Here is a 22,772-nt window from a genome sequence, read left to right as displayed (position 1 = left end):
AAGGAAAAAAAAAAAGAAAACTTCCGGTTCCGTTCTAGAACAACGAACGATGCCATTGGTCAACATGTAAGCTGCCAAATATGGATACCACACGTCGTTAGCCTCTGCTCTGACTGCAACACTATTTAACCGAAAATGTTACTACTAGTTACACTGTTCTGTGTACATTAAAGACAGTTAGTGATTTCAATCTTTGGGGGAAAGGCCTAAAGCTAAAGGTGAGTGAGAGAGAGAGACTTTAGAGAGAGAGAGAGAGAGAGAGAGAGAGAGAGAGAGAGAGAGTGCGCGTGCGTGCGTGCGTGCGTGCGTGTTTCACTGGTTCCCAAACACTGGCTTTCCTATGTTTTGGTTTTTAATTATTATTTCAAACCATGAATAAAAAATAAATAAAAATAAAACATTCACACAAAAAAAGAAAAGAATTTCAGGAGAAAAATCTATACCGGTAAATTAGAAAACAAATGTTTCACTAGTTTGGGTCCTGGGCAAACGACTAATTATTATTTTGGGTTTGAGTTAAAAAAAAAAAAAGTTTGGGAACCACTGTGTTAAGTTGTCTTTGTTTAAACTTTTTTTCCAACAGCAAAATAAAAACAAATTCAGTTTGTATATTTATTTTATTCGTCTTCACATTTTGTACTTACTGTGCTTAAGTTACACAAAGTCTAGGTTTACACATTTGTTTCTTTATTGTAGAAGAACAATGTCAACGGACCATCAAGTGCCACCCACTCCACCTCCACCACCACCTCCTCCACCTCCAGGACCAACACCACCACCACCACCTCCCCCAGGACCACCATCAGAGTCCAGGAAGAAGAAGCTTTACCAGGCCATAGCTGAAGGCAGGGCCCCTGTGGAGGGGGACCATGCAGAAGCCTTCTTGTTGCTTACCCAGAGGGAGGGTAGGTGAGTAGGCTGGGCTAGAGATGGATTCAATGTTAATAGGCTACTCCTGTATAAGTTCCAAATAAATGTGTCAATAAATGTTGAAGAGTGCACATCAGCTGTTTGTTTACACACGTTGCTTGTGCATGACAGCCCTAAACCAACTCTTCTTTACATTCAGAGAGTATTTTATCATCCTGTTTATATTAAGGAGTTTGTGCAGACACAGACAGCTGGCCCAGTGCTAAGGTTTTACAGGACTTTGATGGGAGCTTTGTCCACAGAATGCATTATGAGCAGAGGAGCTCATAATGGTGGTTGGTATGGTATTGAAAATATTGAAAGGGGACCTTGGGGCCATACATAAAGGTTAGGGACTCCTGTGCTGTACAGCGCATACTTTGAGTGCACACATCCCTGGGTTTGGACTAGTTATTGTACATTTTTATCATATTATTACATTCTTTGCCATAATTATAATTACGTTAGAAAGTTAGCACAATTTTGCGGAACAAGTCACAACAACATTTAACTGCATTCTTGGTTCTTGATCCGAAACTTCTCAGAGGGAAATCAAAGTTGGATGCTATTACACAGATTTGTTGCAAAGTTTGAATTTAATTGATTTTATTTTTATGTACTAGTTTTAGAAAGGATCTGCAATGGATTTTGTTCAACAAGTATGTGCCTTCCCTCATCCAAGATGGTCCACAGTAAGTTAATAATCATGAACAATATTCTGATACTCTTATCAATTGTGACATAATGTGCAACATAATGTAGTCACCAAAGTGTAACATTAAGTTTAATGTGCCTGTGCATAGGTGTGGCCTGGTGGCTTTGTGGATGGCTGCTCATTTACGACAGCCACCGCAGAGTATTGACATGCAGGTTATTGTCCAGACTGCTTTGAAGAGAGGTTACACTGCCCAAGGTGAAATGTTTTCAGGTAACCTGTTTTTAATTGAATAGTCAATCAACAGAAAATAAATCTTAACTAGAAAGGTGCGCTCTCCACCTGGTTTACTACGGTTAAAGAGTTACCAAAACATGAATCGGCAAAACAGGCAGACAGACAGACAGACAGACAGACAGACAGACAGACACCCAATTTGCTCTGGCCTTCAGCCTGGTGGAGTTAACATTTTAGTAGTCTAATAATAGTGATGTTGCAAATTTAGAGTTTAAATTGCATCTTCTCCCAAAATGTGAAATGTTTTAATGTTTTCATTGCATATTGCATAAACATTTACATTTTAACTGCTGGGTAAGGTGTTGAAGTGAGATGCTACAGTACATAATGTATCTTGTTTTACCATTATTCTATGGTCTTAAATTAATTATGTAGCCTACTTAAATTTAATAATAATAAAAAAAGATCAGTTAAGATTTTTTAACTTCACAGGCTGCTATGATTTACATCATTAAAGTTGTCAGGCTGCTATGATTTACATCTTTAAAGTTGTAATTAAATTGGTGAAAGACTTGGTGAATGTATTTATGAAAACAAATATATTATATATTTCAGCCCACAACATGGCTCTGCTGGCAGAGGAAGTGTGTGCCTGCAAGGCAGAACTCCTGGTTGGGGGTATGAGTGGTAATGTTTCAACCATTGTTGCACATATGTGTGATGGAAAACCCATTCTTATTCCGTATCCTTTACACTTAAACATGCAATGTGTGACAATTATTTTTAGTTATGAGGTAAAGCGCTATTATAGACATACTGTATACAATATTGTACAAGATTGTTATTTGCCTGTTGTCATTTTTTGTTATTCATTTTTTATTACTATTTTACCTTTCTATGCTATCTTATTCTTATTTTACTATTATCCACACTGTTGAGGAGGCTTCAGGTACAAAAACTGCAATGACTATGGTGCTACCACCTGTATTGTACATTGTGACAAACACCTTGAAAGTTGAGGCAGCCGATAGTTGATTTTGATCTTTTATAAGAAACTCAGGAGTCAACCTGAAAGCAAAGTTCCATGACTATAAATATTAAGATATGATGAAGACTTCAACCATGAGCCATGCCAACGTGGGGGCCACAGAGCACACTGGGCAGTAGCTTCAGGTAAGACAGAGTAAAACACACATTCATACACTACCAAGAGTCAATGGATGAAACAATCAATCAGGCATACTGTACATGTACCATCTCTGTCCCTCCAGGTATTCTCTTAGGCCTTGATCAGGAGAGTGTGAGCAAAGACCACACCCAGCCTAATCTTACTCTGCCCTGGCTATGCCTGCCCAAGGATGCCAATTCTCCGTGCTCGTATCCAGTCACGGGGGTCAGAGAAGCTTTTGTCCTAGCTAAACAGGGCAAGAGCCTGCGCTACCAGCTATGGAATCTGGACAGGGTAGCTCAGAGCAATGAACAGCTGAGAGGGATGGACCCACAAAGGGCTAGCGATGGCACACAGTATGTGGTTCCTCAAGGAGGGTTGGAAGCTGGATTAGCTGGCCAAGTGGTGCTACTCCATACCAAGACACAGTGACGACGATAGCTGTTCAGTGAAGCCACCTCTCCACTGCACCGATATCAGCCTGACTCGGCGGCAGATGAAGTTGGAAAGCAATGCAGACTATGGACTACAGGACACAGGATCAGCTTACCTTGCTGACCTGAATATTGTGTTTTACTTCAGGTGATACATTTAATTAACGTGAATCCTCCTGTATTTAATCTCTTGAGTAGAGGGATATTTGGGGTTTTATACATTTGGTTTTAATTGATGGTGTCTCTAAATTGTGCTTCTACCACTTTTTCTAGTCACATGTTCAAATACTGGATTCTGATTGGCTAAATTCCGGAGGTTATGGCAGAACAACCGCCGCAGTTGTGTGAGGACGAGATCAATGCGCCTCAGTGTACATCCGGGGACTTCAGGAGGTAGTCGGAACACCTTTCCCCCAACCAACATATGACGGTCGTAGCGGTCCTATGTTTACTAACGTGCGTACGACGTCGCCGATTTATTTGGATCCAATGCAATCCGCCAACTTTAAAGCCCCTTTTCTCTGAACCTATGCCTTTCTGGAAGCGAACAGCCTCTATTTACGGCCAGAACGGTCCTTCTAACTGACGTTAGCTTAGCTGTATGCTAGACATCTTTCTCTGCATGGAGTTGGCGTCATCTGGTGGTGAGTAGAAGATGTTGTTTGTGGAACTATTTGCTGTCGTTGCGGAAGTTTTATAGGCAATAATGATTGTAACTTAATATCCTTGCAAGTTACAACTATGTGTTTTCTTTCATGTATACGGAAAAAAGTGGTAGAAAAGCTATTTACCACTCGGGGTCGGACATTATGCTCTGATAATGTCCTGTGTGAGGGTGTTATCGGACTCGGCTTCGCCTCGTCCGATCACCCCCTCACACAGGACATTATCAGAGCATAATGTCCTCTCACTCGGGGTAAATTGCTTACTTATTGACACCTTCACTGCCACTTTGCTCTGAATAAATAAAATGTAAACCAAGAGCATTTTGAAGTAGATTGATCAAATTCCAAATATTTCAGGAATCATCAAAAACACGCTTAAAGATTACCCTAAGTGTATACTGCATAGTGTTTTGTGTGAGAAATTAAATTGCACAACAGAATAGTAAACATCAAAAAGCTTCTAATTCCAGTTTATTGCAATCGGTTCTAGAAAAGGCATGTCTGACACAGTTTTCACAAGTTCGTCACTTTAAAATGCACTGCTTTTTAAAAACAGAGCACATTGTGGTTACATATAATTACCTTCCCCTACCACAATCCAGTTCCCAACCAAAAAGACCAGCTTGAAAACTGGCATTTTGTGTGTTATATTAAAAACAAAAAGCATACATGGCTAAGAAATATAATACTTTGTAAACACTACACTGTTCTTTTCTTCCAGAATGTGTGGAATTCCCAGGAAACCAAATAATTCCAGATAAATAATACATATTGCATGGTGTCAGTGACATTTGCACCATTCTTTTAGAGCCCTTATATTTTCTGCAGATTTTTCTACTTGCACACAGAGTACAGTTCTTGATTGAAAGGACATGTTTTTCTGGAAGATTGAAACTGGAATGTTCACTGACATGGATAGACTGACAGTCATGTGCTTTCACTTCATACTTGAATGGAATTTAATTTGATACTGAAATGATCAAGTGTTTGTGGTCATATTCTCAATTTCTCGTTATTTGTAAACAACCAGTCTTTTCTATAAATGAGAGTAAAAGAGCCCAAATACAATTTATATGCGAGTATGTCCTTTTACAACAACAAAAAAAGAAAGGTTTGCCTTCAAGGGAAGGGTGCATCAACTATTAAGGAAAGGAAACACTATTAAAATGAGGAAACAGTATTAGGATATGAAACTCATTTCCAGTTTGTGGTTTAGGATGGCCAATGGACCAAAAGCTAAACAGCCAGATAACAATTTAATCTGGTAGTTCCAGTTGAATTTAACTTTCACCTTAACCTCTAGCATCCCCATTCTGGGGGGTAAACAACATTTGTGAGCTTGTAGATTGTATTTTAGACAAATATATTTAGTGTAGACCAAAAACAGGAGGCGGCCAAGTATAACCCCTAGGGAATCCAGTGAACTAAGTATAGGGTTTACGTGGTTTGATTTACTGTCATGTTTATCAGGCATTAGAAAATATAAAAGTATTGATTAATCATACTGCAACCCATTTTAAGACATACAGGCAGAGCTTGTTTTGTTCAGTGGCTTAGAGAGGCTCCTTAGTGCAAAACATTCCAGATACATTAGGCATGGCTCCCAAGCTGCATTCTGTACACAACAACATGAAAGGTTATTCTTGTATTTCAAATACTCTCTCTGCATAATGAGATCCTGACCCAGTCAAGTCCACTTGAATTCATCTTTGGGGAGACTGTTAAATATTGATCAATTCATTCTTGCAGTGAACTCGTAGAGGGAGGGGGGGGGCGTACACTGCATTGGAATGGTAAATAATAAATCTTTCCCAAAAGAATCTCCCATTACAGAAAACAGGTACAAAGACGAGAAGGCAAAATGTTAAATAAAACTATTTACAGAGACCACACACACTGGGTTAGTTTTACAGACCACTTAAACAGTGGTTTAGTGTTGCCGTGTATTTGTACATGAAATAGAAAACACCCCACAATGGGTCAAAAACAAAACAAAACAAAAAACTCCCATTCTGAATTATTCTGCAAAGGCCACTTAAAAAAAGTGATTGTTTTTTCTCTTTAAGAATCAAGTTCACTGTGCATCTCTGACCAACAGAGGGAGATGGCGACGAGACAGAGGTGCCGTGATCATGTGCATGTCTGTCAAAACAAGGCTGGATCTTAGTCAGAGGTCCTCAAGTTGAAACTGGAGGCCAACATCCTTTTTACTCTCTAGGTTTTTGTCTTTTTCTTTTTTTGGGAAGTCCTGTTTACCGTATTCGGTCTGCTTTCCCACCCCTCCCTTTTGGCTAATGCCATCCATCATTCTCAACTTCTGCTCTCTGTGTGTTCCCATGAATTCTGAGAGGTTCCTCTCCATCCTTCATGCTTTCCACCATCAGGACATTGGTTCATCTGTGGCCTCCCATGTCTTATGCCCGTGTCCATTATTCATCTTGTACAGTAGGTTCATGACTTTTCATCCTCCCTGTCAGGGCGTCTGGGGCAGCATGTTATTGAATATGTCTATGAGGTTGTCCAGCCCCCAGAGGTAGCCGTCCTCCCTGTTGCCCTCCACCCAGGGAGTTCTGTGGTTCAGTGTGAGAGGGGCAGGCAGGGGAACCGTCTTCCCAAAGTCAATCATCCACACCCGGGCCTGTCCAGAGGCGTCATGTACAAAGAGCAGAGAGCTACCCACGACCTAGGACAAGAACAGGTTGAGATGAGTGAGTTTAGGTGTGTTCACTGTTTAATTATGTAACACAATTTCAACTTGACCAACCGGTTTGTCAAGGCCAAGAATTGACAGCAACATAGTCATGTGTGTATGCATGCATGTACACTTGTACAGTTATGTACTGTATGTGTGTGTTATGCTTCACCTCGTGTGTTCTGAAGAAGGGTGACGTTTCCAGCACAGAGCGAAGTTTCTCCAAACGTTGCAGGTAGAGTTTCTAAGGGTTAAAGAGGAGAATGACAGAATTGGGTCAAAAGGAAATATAGACGTACTGTATAGCTGGAAAAAGGACACGCTTGTTTCATATTGTCCTTCATATATGTTTTACATATTATTTTAAGGTAGCTTGAGTTAACTCTGACTTGAACAAACATTTTCTTGAAAGTAATCTCATTGACTTCATCACTGCAAATTCATTTGAAAAGTTAAAACAGAAGTATTATTCTTCTTTTTGTTTTTTTCCAAACATGAAATTAGCAAATTCACATTTATGTGAATATGTCTTAGTATCGAATTTGATACTGTTACTTTGTTACTGTTGGAAGAGTAACAGAACAGTCAGGAAACTAAACAAAAAGGTTGTGCATCACATGTATATAACGTTTAACAATAATCATAACACATTATAAAGCATTTTATAATGACATAAGGTCAAATATAAAAGCATTGTAATAGGCTTATAACACAGTATAATTACAGTTATAAGCAATAATAAGTACTCATACAACAGTGACTATAATCACAGTTGTAATGCATAATAGTGATAGTGGTCATTGGGTGCTTTAAATAAAGTATACTGATGTATCCTACCGACTCACCTACCAGTGAGGAGTCCCCACCGGGAGGACGTAGATTTAGTCACAAGCCATAGTTGGTGCTTAACCACTTTCAACCTTGCATCCCTGTTTTGGGCATGTCATTATAAATAAATAGTTTCCCCCAAGTTAAGGTAAGGTCTACAGGCGTCACATCGAAACACTTTGAGTTTGTAGACTGGCTATTTTTTCTGTTTTGCACTACACTCTCATATGACAAAGTATAAATGTATAAAAAAACGCATTATGGGAGAAAAAAAAATGTTGAGATATAAGGTTTCTGCCTGACATTGACGATTATCAGCCACTGAACTGAGATCACATACCAGGATCTGAACATTTCCACCCACGAAGTCCTCGAAGGCCTGCATGACCTGCTCTCTGTGCTTCGTCTTCTTGAAATTGGTGTTACAAGTTCCATCTGCTTTCTGCAAAACAGGAAAACATTTCAGATTTCTCTTCTACTATAAAGAGGTTCCCAAACGGTGTGTTGTGAGACAAGTGCAGGAGAACATTGCGATTTTTACTTGTCCATTGGTGTGCTTTGGGCCCCAAAAGATTGAAAACCACTCGTCTGCTCCAAATTGTTTTGATAGTAAAATGCATACACCATGATGCAACCTGCTGCTCTCGTGTCTTTTTCCATCAGAATGTAAATTGTTATGCAAATCAATAGAACCATCACACAAGCATTAGCTCACGAGTCAGGTATCTAACTAAAGCCAGTTTTCAGCCCGACACTACACAACACCGCACCGCATTTTTATATGTAGGTTTTCCACTACAGTGCGATAGCGACGATAGATGTACGTATGTCCGCTGTTTGTGTTGGTTATGTTCTTGGTGCTTCGTGGAATCTCAACTGCAGGGCTGGGGAACACAATTCTGCCTATAATCGACCTCTTTATAAACAGATATAGCCTATAAAACAAACAGGCGTTGCTTTTATATTTGATTTGCAGCCGTGACTTCAAACTCAAATCTGTCTCAAGTTGTTTGAAGACACAGCTCAGCCAGTGAGCCAGATTCTCCGACCAATCAGTATCAGCAGCGCGTATGTCACTTTTAAGGCACCGCTTCGCCCAGCCCGGACCCACTCTTGAGTGGATACTAAATAGTACCCCGTTTAGTACCACTTTCACACCACTCTACCCAGTTCCTTGTAGTGGAAAACCTGACACAAGTGGGCGGTGTGGTGTGGAGTGGTGTGTTGTTGGGCCTGTGGAAAATGCGCTTAAGGTTGTACACACTTCCAGCTTAAAGGGCCATTCACACTGAGCAATATAACTCTATAATATTGTATAGTGCTCAGTGTGAATGGTCCTTTAATCTACCCTTTGTAACTTTCCTGTTCTATAATCAGTGCTGACTTTTTTTCCACTGAGCTGCCAGCTTGCTCATTATATTTTCACCTTCAGGCAGGACCACTTGTTAACCAGTTGTGTTAAACCAGACACAGGACCCAAATGTCCCAATAGAAGAGCAGGGAGACCAAGCACAACCACCCCAATTGTGTAAGTTATAACATTACTCAAATACAGACTGGACAAAATAACATGTTTATAACTTCAATAAGTTACATAGTACAGCTTTAAAGTTCTGTCCATACTTTATATACTGGAATTATTAAAGGGATATTTCACTTTCAAAAAAACTTTTGGTCATTTTATCATCTAATGGTCATTTTATCATCTAATCAGGCTTTTATGAACACCCTGGACAGTTTTTAAGTTACTTCATTAAAATATTTAGATATTTGATATAAATGTTATCAGGCCCTCCTCATCCAGGGCCACTCCCCATACACACCCATTGTAAACTCCATTTTAACCTTGATAGATTCATTAAAAACACCCATTATTTTTATAATCATCATAATATGTGAGCAGGCCATGTTTTTTTCGATAATGTTTTTCATTTATTTGTAATAATTATTTTTTGTATTTCATATTTTCCATTTTCCCAAGGAATTATTAAAAATAAATGAAAAAAGTTATACAAAAAAACATGTATCAGGAGAGTATTATGAGTCGCCAGAAAAAATAATGGGTGTTTTTAATGAATCTATCATGGAGCCACTGATCAAACCACACACAATGGGTGTGTATGGGGAGCGGCCCTGTAGGAGGAGGGACTGATAACATTTACATCAAATATCTAAATATTGAATCAAGCAAATTAAAATCTGTTCAGGGTGTTCAAAAAAGTCTGATTAGACAATAAAATGACCAAAGTTTTTTTTTTTAAGTGAAATATCCTTTAACTCATTGAGTGCCTATCCCGAATATGTTCGGGATATATTATCGCATACCAGAGTGCCTATCCCGAACATGTTCGGGATATTAAAATTTTTTTTTTTTTTTTTTTGGACCCCATCAAATCTAGTGAACATGATTTCAATCGCGATTTTGCATGTTCCACCCCCATACAACCCCATCTAACATACAGGGCAGCCATGTTTGTTTACATAACATGTAAAACATAATGGCGATTATCTCAAGAATGCCTGAACGGATTTCCAATCGGATTTTTTTGTTTGAAAGCTGTGAACAAACTGCACAAATCCACTTCAATGCAATCCAGGATTGCATTGGATTTTTTAGAGCTCATTCTTCTCTGTTTTTTTTCCCATGCATGAGGTGTGCAAGGTTTAATCATGGCTAAGTTGACGAAAATAAGGCTTCTAAAATGCTTGGTAACCAATAGCTAACTTCAAGCTAACTTCATCCTCTTCCTGTACATGCACAAAGGAAAGTGTTCAGGCAAGTCATGGCTGCAGGGCTTCTGCATATACCAGCATATCTCTATGGGATTTTCTATGGCCACTGGGCGCCCTCTAGTGGTGAACGGGGTGGCACTCAAAGAGTTAAGTATACAGTATGTGTCCAAATTGTGCAATAATGTTCCTCTGTGAAAGTACTACATAACATCATATTCATAACAATACTAATAAATAAACAACACATCGAAGGATACTGTGACAGACAAATATTAACATAGCAATCATTTCCATAATATCTACAGTATCTGTTATGTGATACAAAAGCATGCCAGCTGAAATGTGTCTGTCTGGAAAAACTAAATGCCAAACAAAATAATTATTCAAATGCTGAAAATGGGTCACCGATATTTGACCCAAGGTACGCAAATCTATAGTTAAACTAACACAGCATACGTAACATTTCCAGGCCTGGAAATGTTTTGAAAGTACAAATAATCCCTGACAGCTGATTTAGACAAGTTTATAATAGGGTCAGTTGTTTGTCAATTCCAATCCAGTGACTGAAGCACCACCATACAAATCTGATAAATATTTATTTCCCATATTTGGTTTACTTCTAGTGGCAACCCAATACTGCTGTTTATTCAACACTACAGCCAGGAATGTTCGGAGTGCTAGCCCTAGGCTAGATGATCCAAGAGTGGATTCTAATTTCTAACCTTGATGCCTTCAATACGGAAGCCAAAGGTGGCTGTGGAGCTGAGTGTCTCTCTCCACTGCATGTATCTGGGTTTGAGGACCCCCTGCTGTGCCCTCTCCTCCTCTGTGGGGGCCCCAGCGTCCACTGCTACCATCTTCTCATACATATCTTTCCGCAGGCGTGGACGCTCCCTGGCCTTGCTGAGCTCTTCCTCCAAGTATGTCCTGGTAGGAGACAGAAGGGAGGAGCTTAATAACACTGGCGAGACGCTAAATCGGGTGAAAGCTTGCGTTTGTGGGTGTGCATTTTGTAAGTCAAATGCCTGATTGTGGCTTCTCTTGTAATGGTGCATTTAATAATGGTGCATTTATATAGTGCTTTTATCCAAGGCGCTTTACAGAGATTGTGCATTACATTCACCCATTCACACACACATTCATACACCGATGGCGGAGGAAACCATGCAAGGCACCAACCTGCTCATCGAGAGCAATTAGGGGTTCAGAGTCTTGCTCAAGGACTCTTTTTTTTTTCTTTCTTTTTTTTTTTGCTCAAGGACTCTTTGACATTAACTCAGGGGGAACCCGGATTCGAACTGGGAACCCTTCGTGCTCTAATGACAGTTTCTCTAACCTCGAGCTATGCCGCCCCCTCTTGTGATTATTACAAACTTAAATGTACTATCTGGATTTCCGAGGCCAAGGCTCACCTGCTGCCCATCTTACAGTCCATGATGGAAGGAGATTCAAAGTCAGCCAGCAGGTCATCCATCAGGTTATAGTCCTGCTGTCCCCTTTGTATTACACCATAATACCCAGGCACATAGGGACGCAGCGTGTCTTCCATCAGCTTCTGTAGACACTGCTGCTCACACTCACAGTAGCGCTTCAGCAAACGACCATCCTCCCCAGCCTGGAAGTTACCTAAGAGAGGCGAATGGAATCATCAATTTACAATTTAGGCATTTAGCAGATGCTTTTAATCCAAAGTGACTTCAATATCAATATAATAAGCAAGAGAATATGTCAGTACATCAACAACAATACAACAAAAGCATAGGAATATCAATCTAGAAAAACAATAACATAGGTAGACCACGCACCTAATCAGTAAAAAAAAGCTTTTTCTAAAACCTAAAAAAATGCTATCTTGCTTCATGTGTGGTCATCGAGGGAGGGGGAGTGTTAGAGTAGTGCTATGGGTTTAGATGGAGTCTGAAGAGGTGAGTCTTCAGTCCATGGCGGAAGATAGGGAGTGATTCTGTAGTTCTAAGTGTGACAGGGAGTTTATTCCACAGTTTGGGGGCCAGGAGGGCAAATTGTCTAGGACAAGTGGATTTTTGTCCCGAGGTTTTTAGCGATGAGTGAGGACTAAATGGAGAGCAAGATTAAGTGTTCCTCTACAGGTGCATGTCTATACCTGCATGGCCAGCTAGCTGCACCCATGGATATTGCTTCTTGGAGAAGACGATGAATGGTGACCAGTGAACCATGCTCTTCAGCCTCTGCCACGACTTGTTCTGTAAAAGAACAAAATGAAAAATTATGAAACAAACGTTACCATGTAGGAAATAGCAACACTAAAATGGGCTACCTAGTGGTATGCATTGCTGAGCCATGTGGCACGTCGTCATCACCGACCTTGACTTTTGACCACCGAATTGCACCGTCAGACACCGAGTTAGATATCTACAATATGAGGTTTTATGGCTTGTGATTTGATATAGTGTAGTGAGTTATCGCAATCAAAAGTACATACAGTATAATAAAAAAATCGAGACAATATTCTACTAGGTGATGTTTTCTTTTTGCTTTATGTACATGATATCATGAGGAGAAGTACAATAACACTTATGTCAGTGGTACAATAGTTCTGCCAGGAGGCACAAGGCAGAGATCACTTATACTGTAGCTGCTTCAAGGATGAGCTGAACCATAACAAGATAGGTTGTACAAAAACAATAGCCATCAGACATAGTGGAGACATTTAGGGCTCTATTTCGCCCTCACCTTACCCCTTATACATAAACTGCCTTTATTTTACCATTTTGAAGTAATGAATTATATTTGAAGTATTTTAAAATATTTGTCAAAAGATAGATATAAGCAGCCATATAATTTCTTCCTCACTTGTAACATGCACACGCACACTGGACAAACCATCCAACCGCTGCCACCAAGGCCAGGTACACAGCGTACATGACCAGTGGCTCATTCATGAAACATTTACCAAAGCTGCCACTGTGGGCGTCATAATACAGAATCCCCACTGTCTGTATGTGTGTACAAGCATCACAGCTATCTCTGTTGGGAAACACCAGGGCAAGGTCAGCATGCAACAGGGGCTTTGACGCAAGCAATGAAAGAGAACACATGACATTGATTAGAGGGAGTGAGGGAGTGAGGGAGTGAGTGAGTGAGTGAGTGAGTGAGTGAGTGAGTGAGTGAGTGAGTGAGTGAGTGAGTGAGTGAGTGAGCGAGCGAGTGAGTGAGTGAGTGAGTGAGTGAGTGTGTGTGTCTGTCTGTCACTGTCTGTCTTTGGGAAATTAAAACAAGGAGATAGTGAGTCCAGGGCAAGGGTTGTCAGTGTTAAATCAGATAAGTAGGAAGATACTGTATGTGGGTACAATGTACAAATGCCATCAAAGACTTCAGTAGACAACAAAGAGAGCAAAGAAAAGGAAGAAGAGAGATCAATTCGGTTTATAATCTTGCACTATATGTTAATGGTATCATAATGTAATCAAATGTAACACTAAACGGTGGGACCTGTGAGCTACCTTGCTCTCCCTGTCCAGTGCCTGTCTTAATCATGTTTACATTTCTGCAATCCTTCTCTACAAATGCTGTACATTCTTTCCACAGCTGCAACACTGAAATTCTGTCACAATAAAAAACATTACACATTGGAATGTATACACAAAGGAAGTGGTAATTGTGAGTTTGCCAACTATGAAGGCAGGCATTTTTTTCAAAAGATGTCAGTGAATCAACAATAACATTAAGCGTGTTTAATTTATAGAGTTATTTGATTTCTATCCATTTTTAGTCATTGGGCACAATGGGCAGTGAATTTGATTGACAGACAAACTTTTACACATAATAAAGCTGTGATTAGAAAGGCTCCCAACAACCTGCGATGGGTGGAGTTGAAGCTAATTTATACTTCACTGCAAGAGTTGAATTATGCATACGTCTTTGTTACAAATATAGCATTTCTGTCAAGTGTCAAGTGACAAAGTAGGCTATAAGGCAAATACAGCAGTAGCCTAGAAGACAATGTTTGTGTATAATAGAAACACAGACAGCAGAGAAAGAGGGCAAGACTGAACACTAGTCACAAAAGACTTGAATCTCTTTATCAGATTAACACAAACATAACCTCTAGAACCACTTCAGGGCACAAGACCACATCAGACCAACACAATCAGAAAAACACATGCCCATGCCTGTAGTATGTACACAAGTATTATGTACACAAGTATATCATGTCAATCGTTTAAACTTTGTACACCTTTTTTGCCCACTACATTCCCCATGCTTATGGCGATAACGTACAGCACAATGTTTTATGACCAATACTTGACAAGTGCAATAATTCTAAAGTCACTTGAAAGGCCCAGGATCTTATGTCGATTGGCTACTATGGCTATGAATATTTCTTTGACTGGTTAACATCAATATCCTGAAAAAAAAAACAAAAAAAACAAAAAAAAACAATCAAACAAAAAACACGACATCCAAGACTTTGGGAATGTTTCATTTCCCATAGGGCAAGGGAGATGCACAGGTTTTGTCTGTAATATGAGTTGCCTCAGTCTGAAGTAGGTAATGTAGTCCATTATTATGAAGCTGTAATGCCAAGATCATGCTTTGCTGAACATTTTACGTCACTCAATAAAAATCTACTCTTTTCTTGCCCAGCAAAATGTCAAATGACGCCTTTTTCGCAGAAGCATGAATTTGTCTTATGTCAAAAGAAAAGGTCTTAGAAGAGTGATACTTAGGATAATACCCCCGGCCCCTGCCTCTTTCCATTCAATGCCAGTTACTATGTTTCTTTTCTTTCCTTATTTCAGAGAAGCCCTTAGTGACAGATGTTTAGTGGGTTCAAAGAGGAGAAAGACAAGATGGAAAACATGCTCCTATCCTGCCTCTTCTAGGTTAGCTCTTATCCAGATGCCTTCATGTTTTCTCACTAATTGCTTTGAGCTGACAGTTTAATGGGTTTCTCTGTGGGGTCGGATGTGGCTGCATATTACCTCTCCACTCAGACATATTAGACTTCTGTTCCCGTCCAGGCAAACCTAACCCATCTCCCATTTCTCTGCCTCCTCTCCACTTTTACTGGAGAGTTTATCAAACAATAGCCCCTGACATGACCCCGATTCTTATATTCAGTTTTGGCTAGGCTCTCCTCATTCTCCTAATTCCAGAAATACTTCCCTGCCATTTTACCATTTTCTTCCTTCCAGTAAATGCCCCAAGCCTTCCATCCTCTCTCTACTCATTATTTTGGTCATACTGATCCCTGACAATGCATCAGGATGATCTAAAATGGCTTGTGTGTGAGATGGACACTGCTCTGTGTGGCGTAAATCTGCAATGTCAAACCAGTAGCCGCCTCATCCTATCATTTTCACTGCCACTCTTCTCATCTTCCCTAATTACTTTAGAGCTGTGCTCTTCTCTAGAAGAGCTTAGGCTTGGAATGTTGGGAATGTGGCTGGTACATGTTATTGACACACACACACACCACGTAATGGACAAAGCCAAAGATGCAGGTTCAAACAGGATTACAGACTGTAAGGAACCAACCACTCTGCAATTCAAAACTATGAAATATTATTTAGGTAATTTAAGCCAGAATACAATCACCAGGATCCACACATGCAGTGAAGCACAACAAGCTTGACTACAATCGTAAGTCATAGCCTTTTAGTCAATACAGTGGACAGTAAGCCAACGTCATAAGTCCTAGTGGCAGGCTTACTGGCTTCTTATTCTTAATCTAGATAGACTGTCTGACTACATATAGCAACAGATGGCTATGCAAATACCATAGCTAATAAAATCAAGCATAGGCCATCTATTTAATTGAACATTTAATTATATTTGAATAAACAAACTTGGCTTGAACTTGAGACAATCTAGACTTCTCTTTCTGAAACTATGCAAGGCAAGCATGTCAAATTACAGTGAACACATGGAAGTCCCATATTGTTTAATTTATCATTTTATGTCTATTTATTTCTCTTCTACAGTATGAGACAACGCTCATATTCTAATAAACCTTACCTGGCAAACAGAACAGTAGTGGAGGAAGAGACAGGCGCTGACAAAGGCAGGCACAGCAACGGAACCAAAGTGAGAATGCAGCCAGCAAAACATACTCTGCACCTTTAGCATAGTGTCCCCCCAGGCAAGTCCCACCAGCTGCAGCCACTGATGCCTTGCCTTCCCACCAGCCTAAATGTCAACATTTATCCCTTCCATTCTCTTCTTTAGCTTAGCATTATTTCTGGGGTAATTCTTCCCTCTCATTTCGGTTCCTTTAGCTTTGCTCCAGTCATTCTGTCCACAGCTTACAGTGCCTTGTAAATAATCCTTCTCCTACTATGAGGTAACACTAATCTCTCATTTTCACAGTGACAGACCTCCCCATTCCCACAGAAAAATCCTGAGTGTGAATTTCACTCGCGTAAAAAGTGACCCATTTTGCTGTGCCGTGCATTCACCATTTCTCCGGTTTCGACATCCTGTCACTCCCCTCTTCCTCTGCCTCTATCACTTTCTCAGTATCTGATACCTTCATGGTGTTTGGTGTTCATGGTATTCATCTAGCTCAAGGTGTTTTCCCTCTCAGAATATGTTGTGGCTGCTTGCCTGAACAAGTTGCGTTTTCCATTCTCAAATATCCTCCTCACCTCCCTGCTCCGTTGCTACTTGAACCCAATTTATACTTTGTGTCACTGGTGAATTACGTGTCACCTTTTTGACAGATGCTAATTATGCTACATGTACAGTCTTTTTACTTGTTCACATTATGATTGTTATTTAGCTTTATTTTTGCTTGACCATAAATTAGAGTTCTCACATTTTGCCTGAACTCTACCTGACGTTTTCAGGCCGGGCCTTCTTTTTTAAAATAAAATCAAAATGTAATAATAATAATACAAATTCTGTTCTGTCCGTTTGTGTATTTACCGGTATCTATTATGAAGATGGCGTTGACTGGTGTTTCACTTTTACTCTGTGATTGAGTTCTCAAATTCTGCTAGATCTACAAGATCACAGTGCATCGCATTGTGAAGCATTGTGAGCCTGATCGGCCATTTTCAAATGGCCAAAATGTATATAGGACTGAAGTGGTTCATGTATATTTGGTAATAAAAAAGTGTGCGTGTCGAGCATTGCGAAGGTCACATGAGCCGACTCAGCGCCATCCGAGTTATGTCACGATATGGACAGAATAGTAAATCTTTGTCCCCCTGACTTTCGGCACCTCCGCGCGGTCCAAGTGAAGTGGATACAACGGATCGCTCCCTAGTCCCTACCTCCGGTTCAGCCTATCAGAAGCTTCTGCGGGGCGGATCTTAACTGTATTGTGGTGGGTATTAGATACACGCAATCTCAACACAACCATCTTTAGCCTCAGCTCTGTGTACGATGAACCACAACTAAGACTTAATTCTACTACCATACAACTGCTTGCCAAAAATAACTCAAAAACTGTTATTTACAGGGACAAAGTAGAAATTACACGTTGGGGAGAAACACTGTGCTATTAACCTATCCCAATTAGACGTGACTCATCCTCAGGGGCAGTTTTACACTGGGGCTCTGGTGGCTATATCCACCAATGTTTTATAAGGGTAATAATCATAGTCGTGTACACTGTAGGGAGCTACAATGGAAAAAACTATGGCTCGTGGACCAACCGGTGACTTTGTACACGACTTCGTACATTTCCCATAGATTCTATGGGACTTGACCACTTGCTCCTGCCCTTCGTGTACACGGTCTGTGCCGTCTATAGTTTCTTAATGGGGGGCAGCAGAGAGCCATATGTACACAGGCCCTAGGTGGTGTCCACGACCAGTAGTTTTACATGAACCCTCAGAGGGACACTGTGGGCTTATCAAGTGGTCCGTGGTGGTTCTCAAAGTGAGGTCGGGGGACCCTCAGAGGGACACTGTGGGCTTATCCATACCTTGGCTACAGGGGGGAAATAATTAAATGTACTTTTCATCGTGCCTGTTGCTAAGGTATGGCAACATGATTGGTGTCTTGCAAGACACCAGTCATGTTGCCATACCTTAGCCTTTCCTGAACTGACGCCGCTGTGAACATGTGTACACAGCCAGCATATTACTCAATGCCAAACTTTGCACACACACTCCTTGCCTGCCAATCCACAACCTCCACCCCTCCAGGGACCCCCAGGGCTTATCTCCCGATTAGGACACTTTCCAGCATAGTGACATGCAGAACAAACTGTCCATATAGTATGGTTTACATAAAAGTCAGTTGTCTTTCACACACACACACACACACACACACACACACACACACACACACACACACACATATATATATACATATATATATATATATATATATATATATATATATATATATATATATTTCATTTATTTATTTCATAAATATTTTTCATCACAATTGGGTTTGTGGGGAGCCATCCCTGCTTCAAGCTGTCACAGCACGGCACCAACACTTCAAACTAGTTAAAAAACCCAATACAGCAGATCTACAAGCACCTCACAGATCTACAAGCACCTCGCACATGCCAGGGACAGAGTAGGTTGGCCTGCATAAGCCTTGCTGTCAACACACCAAGCCAGGTGTGGTCAATTAGTGCCTTCTTTTGATCAGTGGCTTCTGCTTGATGAGTGGCACCAGTCTGTCTTTGTTCCCTGGTCAGTCAAGTTCACTGGGAGAGAATGTTTCAGATCAGTGCAAGTGTATTTGTTTTCCATTTGGACTTACTGTGTTTTGTTGGTACAGTATGCGTGCGACTAACTAATATTTCTGATAATTCCAATTTGTTTGTTGTTTAATTAGCCGGATTGTGAATGCCCTGCATTTTTCTTTCATCTTTAGAACCACACGTGTGTAACAAAACAGAGTGGTGATCATTTGGTGTGGGTGAAGAGAAGAAAAACATTTCATTAAAGGAGTAGTTCACCCCCAAAGTGACTTTTTTTCTATTGAACTCAAGTCTCCATGGCGTGAGTAATACATTGAAAAAATAAGTCATTTTGGGGGTGAACTACTCCTTGAATGTCAGTTTTGTGGTGTTTTGACTGGACACCCTGAGGATATTGCCAGATAGATAGACAGACAGACAGACAGACAGACAGACAGACAGACAGACAGACAGACAGACAGACAGACAGACAGAGAATTGTAGGCCTTGCATTTATTTGACTTGGTTCCAACAGATGGCGAAAATAGCTAATCTTCAAGCTCACAATGCCTCACTGTTTGGACAAAGAGTTGAGGCGTTACATTTTGTAAAACACGGCCTTGTGAAAATAGCAGATCTACATGCTCACAACACCTCACAACGCAGGGCGGCGTGAGCATGTAGATCTGATATTTTCACAATTTCTGCCCCTAATATTTAATTTATCATTTTAAAAGTATTAAAAAGTCCTTAAATTGTCTCTTTAGAAATGTGCAGATAGCCTCTGTATACTGTTGAGTGGAAAAACAATGTTTCACATTAAGCTAAACATTTGGGACCACCCAAGATCATTTGGAGACCCCTCTAGGGGTCCCATAGTTGAACCACTGACTTATAAGGGGAGTATGGAGACCCCTCTAGGGGTCCCATAGTTGAACCACTGACTTATAAGGGGAGTATATGAGGCTGGATCCGTCTGGAACACTGCACTAGGCTCTCGCCAGCTCTGTAGCTCTCCACACTTGAACAGTTGTGTCCTTAAATTCAATTATAATAATTAACCCCTGTATATACGGGCAATAGTTTTACATGACTTTGTGTACACAGCCAATAGTTTTACATGAACATGTTCAGGCTTTAGTACTGTACTGTCTCGTGTAGCCCAACAGAGCCCATCACAGCACAACACGGCCCACCAGAGCCCAATACAGCCTACCAGAGCCCAATAGACTCCAGCAAACCTAAGTCCAGCCCAGTCCTGCCCAATAGGAGTATAGACCAGGGAAGGGGGGTAGTTAGATGACTGCACCAGACTCCACCAGGCTGCTCCATGCTCCAGCCAGCTCTGTAGATCCTGTGTACACGGCACTCCTAACTCGAAAGGTCAAGGAAAAGGGTAGTTTTAGGCGTCAAAACAGGCCCTTTGTCCTTAAAATGAATAAAAAAATCAAAAAAATATGTTTTGTTTCAGGCAGGACACACGTTTCATATTTGAAGCATGCCCGATCTGATGGAATGGGTTTCGTGTCTCTCCGACACTTTGAACCCTTTACGATTGCGAAAAAGACACCGAAACCCGGATTTTTGTCCTTAAAATCAATAAAAAAATCTAAAAAAATCTGTTTGTTTTACGCAGGAAACACTTTTCATATTTGAAGGATGCCTGATCCGATGGAATGGGTTTCGTGTCTCTCCGACACTTTGAACCCTTTATGATTGCGAAAAAGACACAAAATTTGCACGCCACCAACACGATTACACATTCTTTCGGATAAAAGACACTTATTCTGACTTACTTTTTGACGCTGAATCCAACAAACCCGGTCTCGTGTCTCTACGACACTCCTAACTCGAAAAGTCAAGGAAAAAGCCACTGTGTACACAGGCAATAGTTTTACATGACTTTGTGTACACGGCCAATAGTTTTACATGAACATGTCTAGGCTTTAGTACTGTACTGCCTCGTATAGCCCAACAGAGCCCAGCACAGAACAGCACAGCCCACCAGAGCCCAATACAGCCCCCCAGAGCCCAACAGAGTCCAGCAAACCTAAGTCCAGCCCAGTCCTGCCGAGTAGGAGTATAGACCGGGGAAAGGGGGTAGTTAGATGACTCCACCAGGCCATTACTGTCCAGATCTGGCTTGAATAGGCCAGACCAGGGTAGACAGGACTGCACCAGACTCCACCAGGCTGCTCCAGCCAGCTCTGTAGATCCTTGCACATGCGATTAACCACTGTGTACACGGGCAATAGTTTTAAGTTTTACATGAACCCTCAGAGGGACACTGTGGGCTTATCAAGTGGTCCATGGCCGGTTCTCAAAGTGAGGTCGGGGGGCCCACAGTGTCCCTCTGAGGGGACACGGCACAGACCGTGTACACGAAGGGCAGGAGCAAGTGTTCAAGTCCCATAGAATCTATGGGAAATGTACACAGGCGTGTACAAAGTCACCAGTAGTTTTACATGAACCCTCAGAGGGACACTGTGGGCTCACCTGCTTCTAATGATATCAACGCACTTAATGCGAAATATTCACGTGCTTTCAGACTCTTCAATGCAGAGGTATCCATAGATACAGCATACTAGTATCTCACCAATGCAGAGAAGTATCTCACCAAGGCAGAGATATTAGTAGTAAAATGACGACATCTAGTGGTCAACCTCAGAGGAGCGCAAAAATAAAACCTGAGGTGACTCCCAGCCTCGAACCAGATGCCAAGTGTGCTCTGTTCCCCAGTGTAATGCTCCACGCCACTGACCCTGACGGAGCGGCGCGGTATTGGGCGCCGATGAGCCCCGTGAGTCGCCACCGAGGCGAGCGCTAGCGAGCCGAGTTGCCGCGACGAGCGGTGCGAACGGCGCCCAATCCCACTCAGCCGCGTTACCGAGTTATGTGCCGTTATGGACAGAATAGTAAATATTCAGTCCCTCACTATCAACATCTACCCCACTATCCACGTCATAGATAAATGCACAAAAAAGGAGTCACTTCATCCGTTCATTAGCTCAGTCAGTAGAGCACGGATGCAACAAACCCACGGTTTGGGTTCGATTCCCCTGAGGGGACTAATATTCAAGGCGAGAGATATCGGCGCATGCGTACTTCAAAGTAGATACTCCTCCGTGGATACACTGTGGATACTATCTGCGTTCAAACGTCTGAAAAAGGATGATAAAGTCCGGTTGAATGCGAAGATACCAGTCGAAGCGGGTGGTGGGCTTATCAAGTGGTCCATGGTCGGTTCTCAAAGTGAGGTCGAGGGACCCTCAGAGGGACACTGGGCTTATCAAGTGGGAGCACAAAGTTGGTGAGGGGGGTACTAGCTATAGTAGGATGATCAGGCTTGTCGAGGCCAAAGGGTGTACTAGAGTCTTAATAGGCACCATTAGGTTGTTCTAGGCCGTTGTCTGCCCTTTAGCTGCTCACACAATTGAGACCAAACACTGTGTACAGGAGGAGCCTTAGTTTGTGTGTACATGACCAATAGTTTTAAATGGATATTTCTAGTCCATCGCACACCGCTGCCTTGTGCACCCTTGGTTGGTTCGTCTTTGTTTGGGAAGGAGGGACATGTAAAACTACTGGTGACTTTGTACACGCCTGTGTACATTTCCCATAGATTCTATGGGACTTGAACACTTGCTCCTGCCCTTCGTGTACACAATCTGTGCCGTGTCCCCTCAGAGGGACATTGTGGGCCCCCCGACCTCACTTTGAGAACCGGCCATGGACCACTTGATAAGCCCACAGTGTCCCTCTGAGGGTCCCCCGACCTCACTTTGAGAACCGACCATGGACCACTTGATAAGCCCACAG

At 41.5% G+C, this 22,772-nt stretch overlaps 2 protein-coding genes across 2 annotated transcripts in view; one reads left to right on the top strand and one right to left on the bottom strand.

The window, feature by feature from the left end:
• Positions 1 to 141: 141 nt before the first annotated feature.
• Positions 142 to 3,401, top strand: actmap (actin maturation protease; the record flags this gene model as incomplete). Its single annotated transcript, XM_080730907.1, has 7 exons — positions 142 to 218; positions 670 to 909; positions 1,533 to 1,601; positions 1,713 to 1,837; positions 2,417 to 2,543; positions 2,904 to 2,974; positions 3,073 to 3,401. Exons 2-7 carry the CDS (start codon positions 704 to 706, stop codon positions 3,399 to 3,401), a joined length of 927 nt encoding a protein of 308 aa, XP_080587033.1. The 5' UTR covers positions 142 to 218; positions 670 to 703.
• Positions 3,402 to 4,554: 1,153 nt separating this feature from the next.
• The window catches only part of LOC308289890 (inositol-trisphosphate 3-kinase C-like), a 29,890-nt gene continuing 11,672 nt past the window's right edge, over positions 4,555 to 22,772 (bottom strand). Inside the window, exons 2-7 of the mRNA XM_080731658.1 lie at positions 12,444 to 12,543; positions 11,734 to 11,947; positions 11,044 to 11,248; positions 7,929 to 8,030; positions 6,933 to 7,004; positions 4,555 to 6,751 (exon numbers count right to left, since the gene is read on the bottom strand). Coding sequence (XP_080587784.1) covers positions 6,542 to 6,751; positions 6,933 to 7,004; positions 7,929 to 8,030; positions 11,044 to 11,248; positions 11,734 to 11,947; positions 12,444 to 12,543 — 903 coding nt within the window. The 3' untranslated portion in view covers positions 4,555 to 6,541. The remainder of the gene's footprint in view (positions 6,752 to 6,932; positions 7,005 to 7,928; positions 8,031 to 11,043; positions 11,249 to 11,733; positions 11,948 to 12,443; positions 12,544 to 22,772) is intronic.

Source organism: Nannobrachium achirus, assembly GCF_963921795.1.
Source record: "Nannobrachium achirus genome assembly, chromosome: 8".
Classification (NCBI taxonomy): domain Eukaryota; kingdom Metazoa; phylum Chordata; class Actinopteri; order Myctophiformes; family Myctophidae; genus Nannobrachium; species Nannobrachium achirus.
The sequence above is the reverse complement of the archived record's forward strand: the minus strand, read 5'-3'. Positions and strand labels throughout refer to the sequence as shown.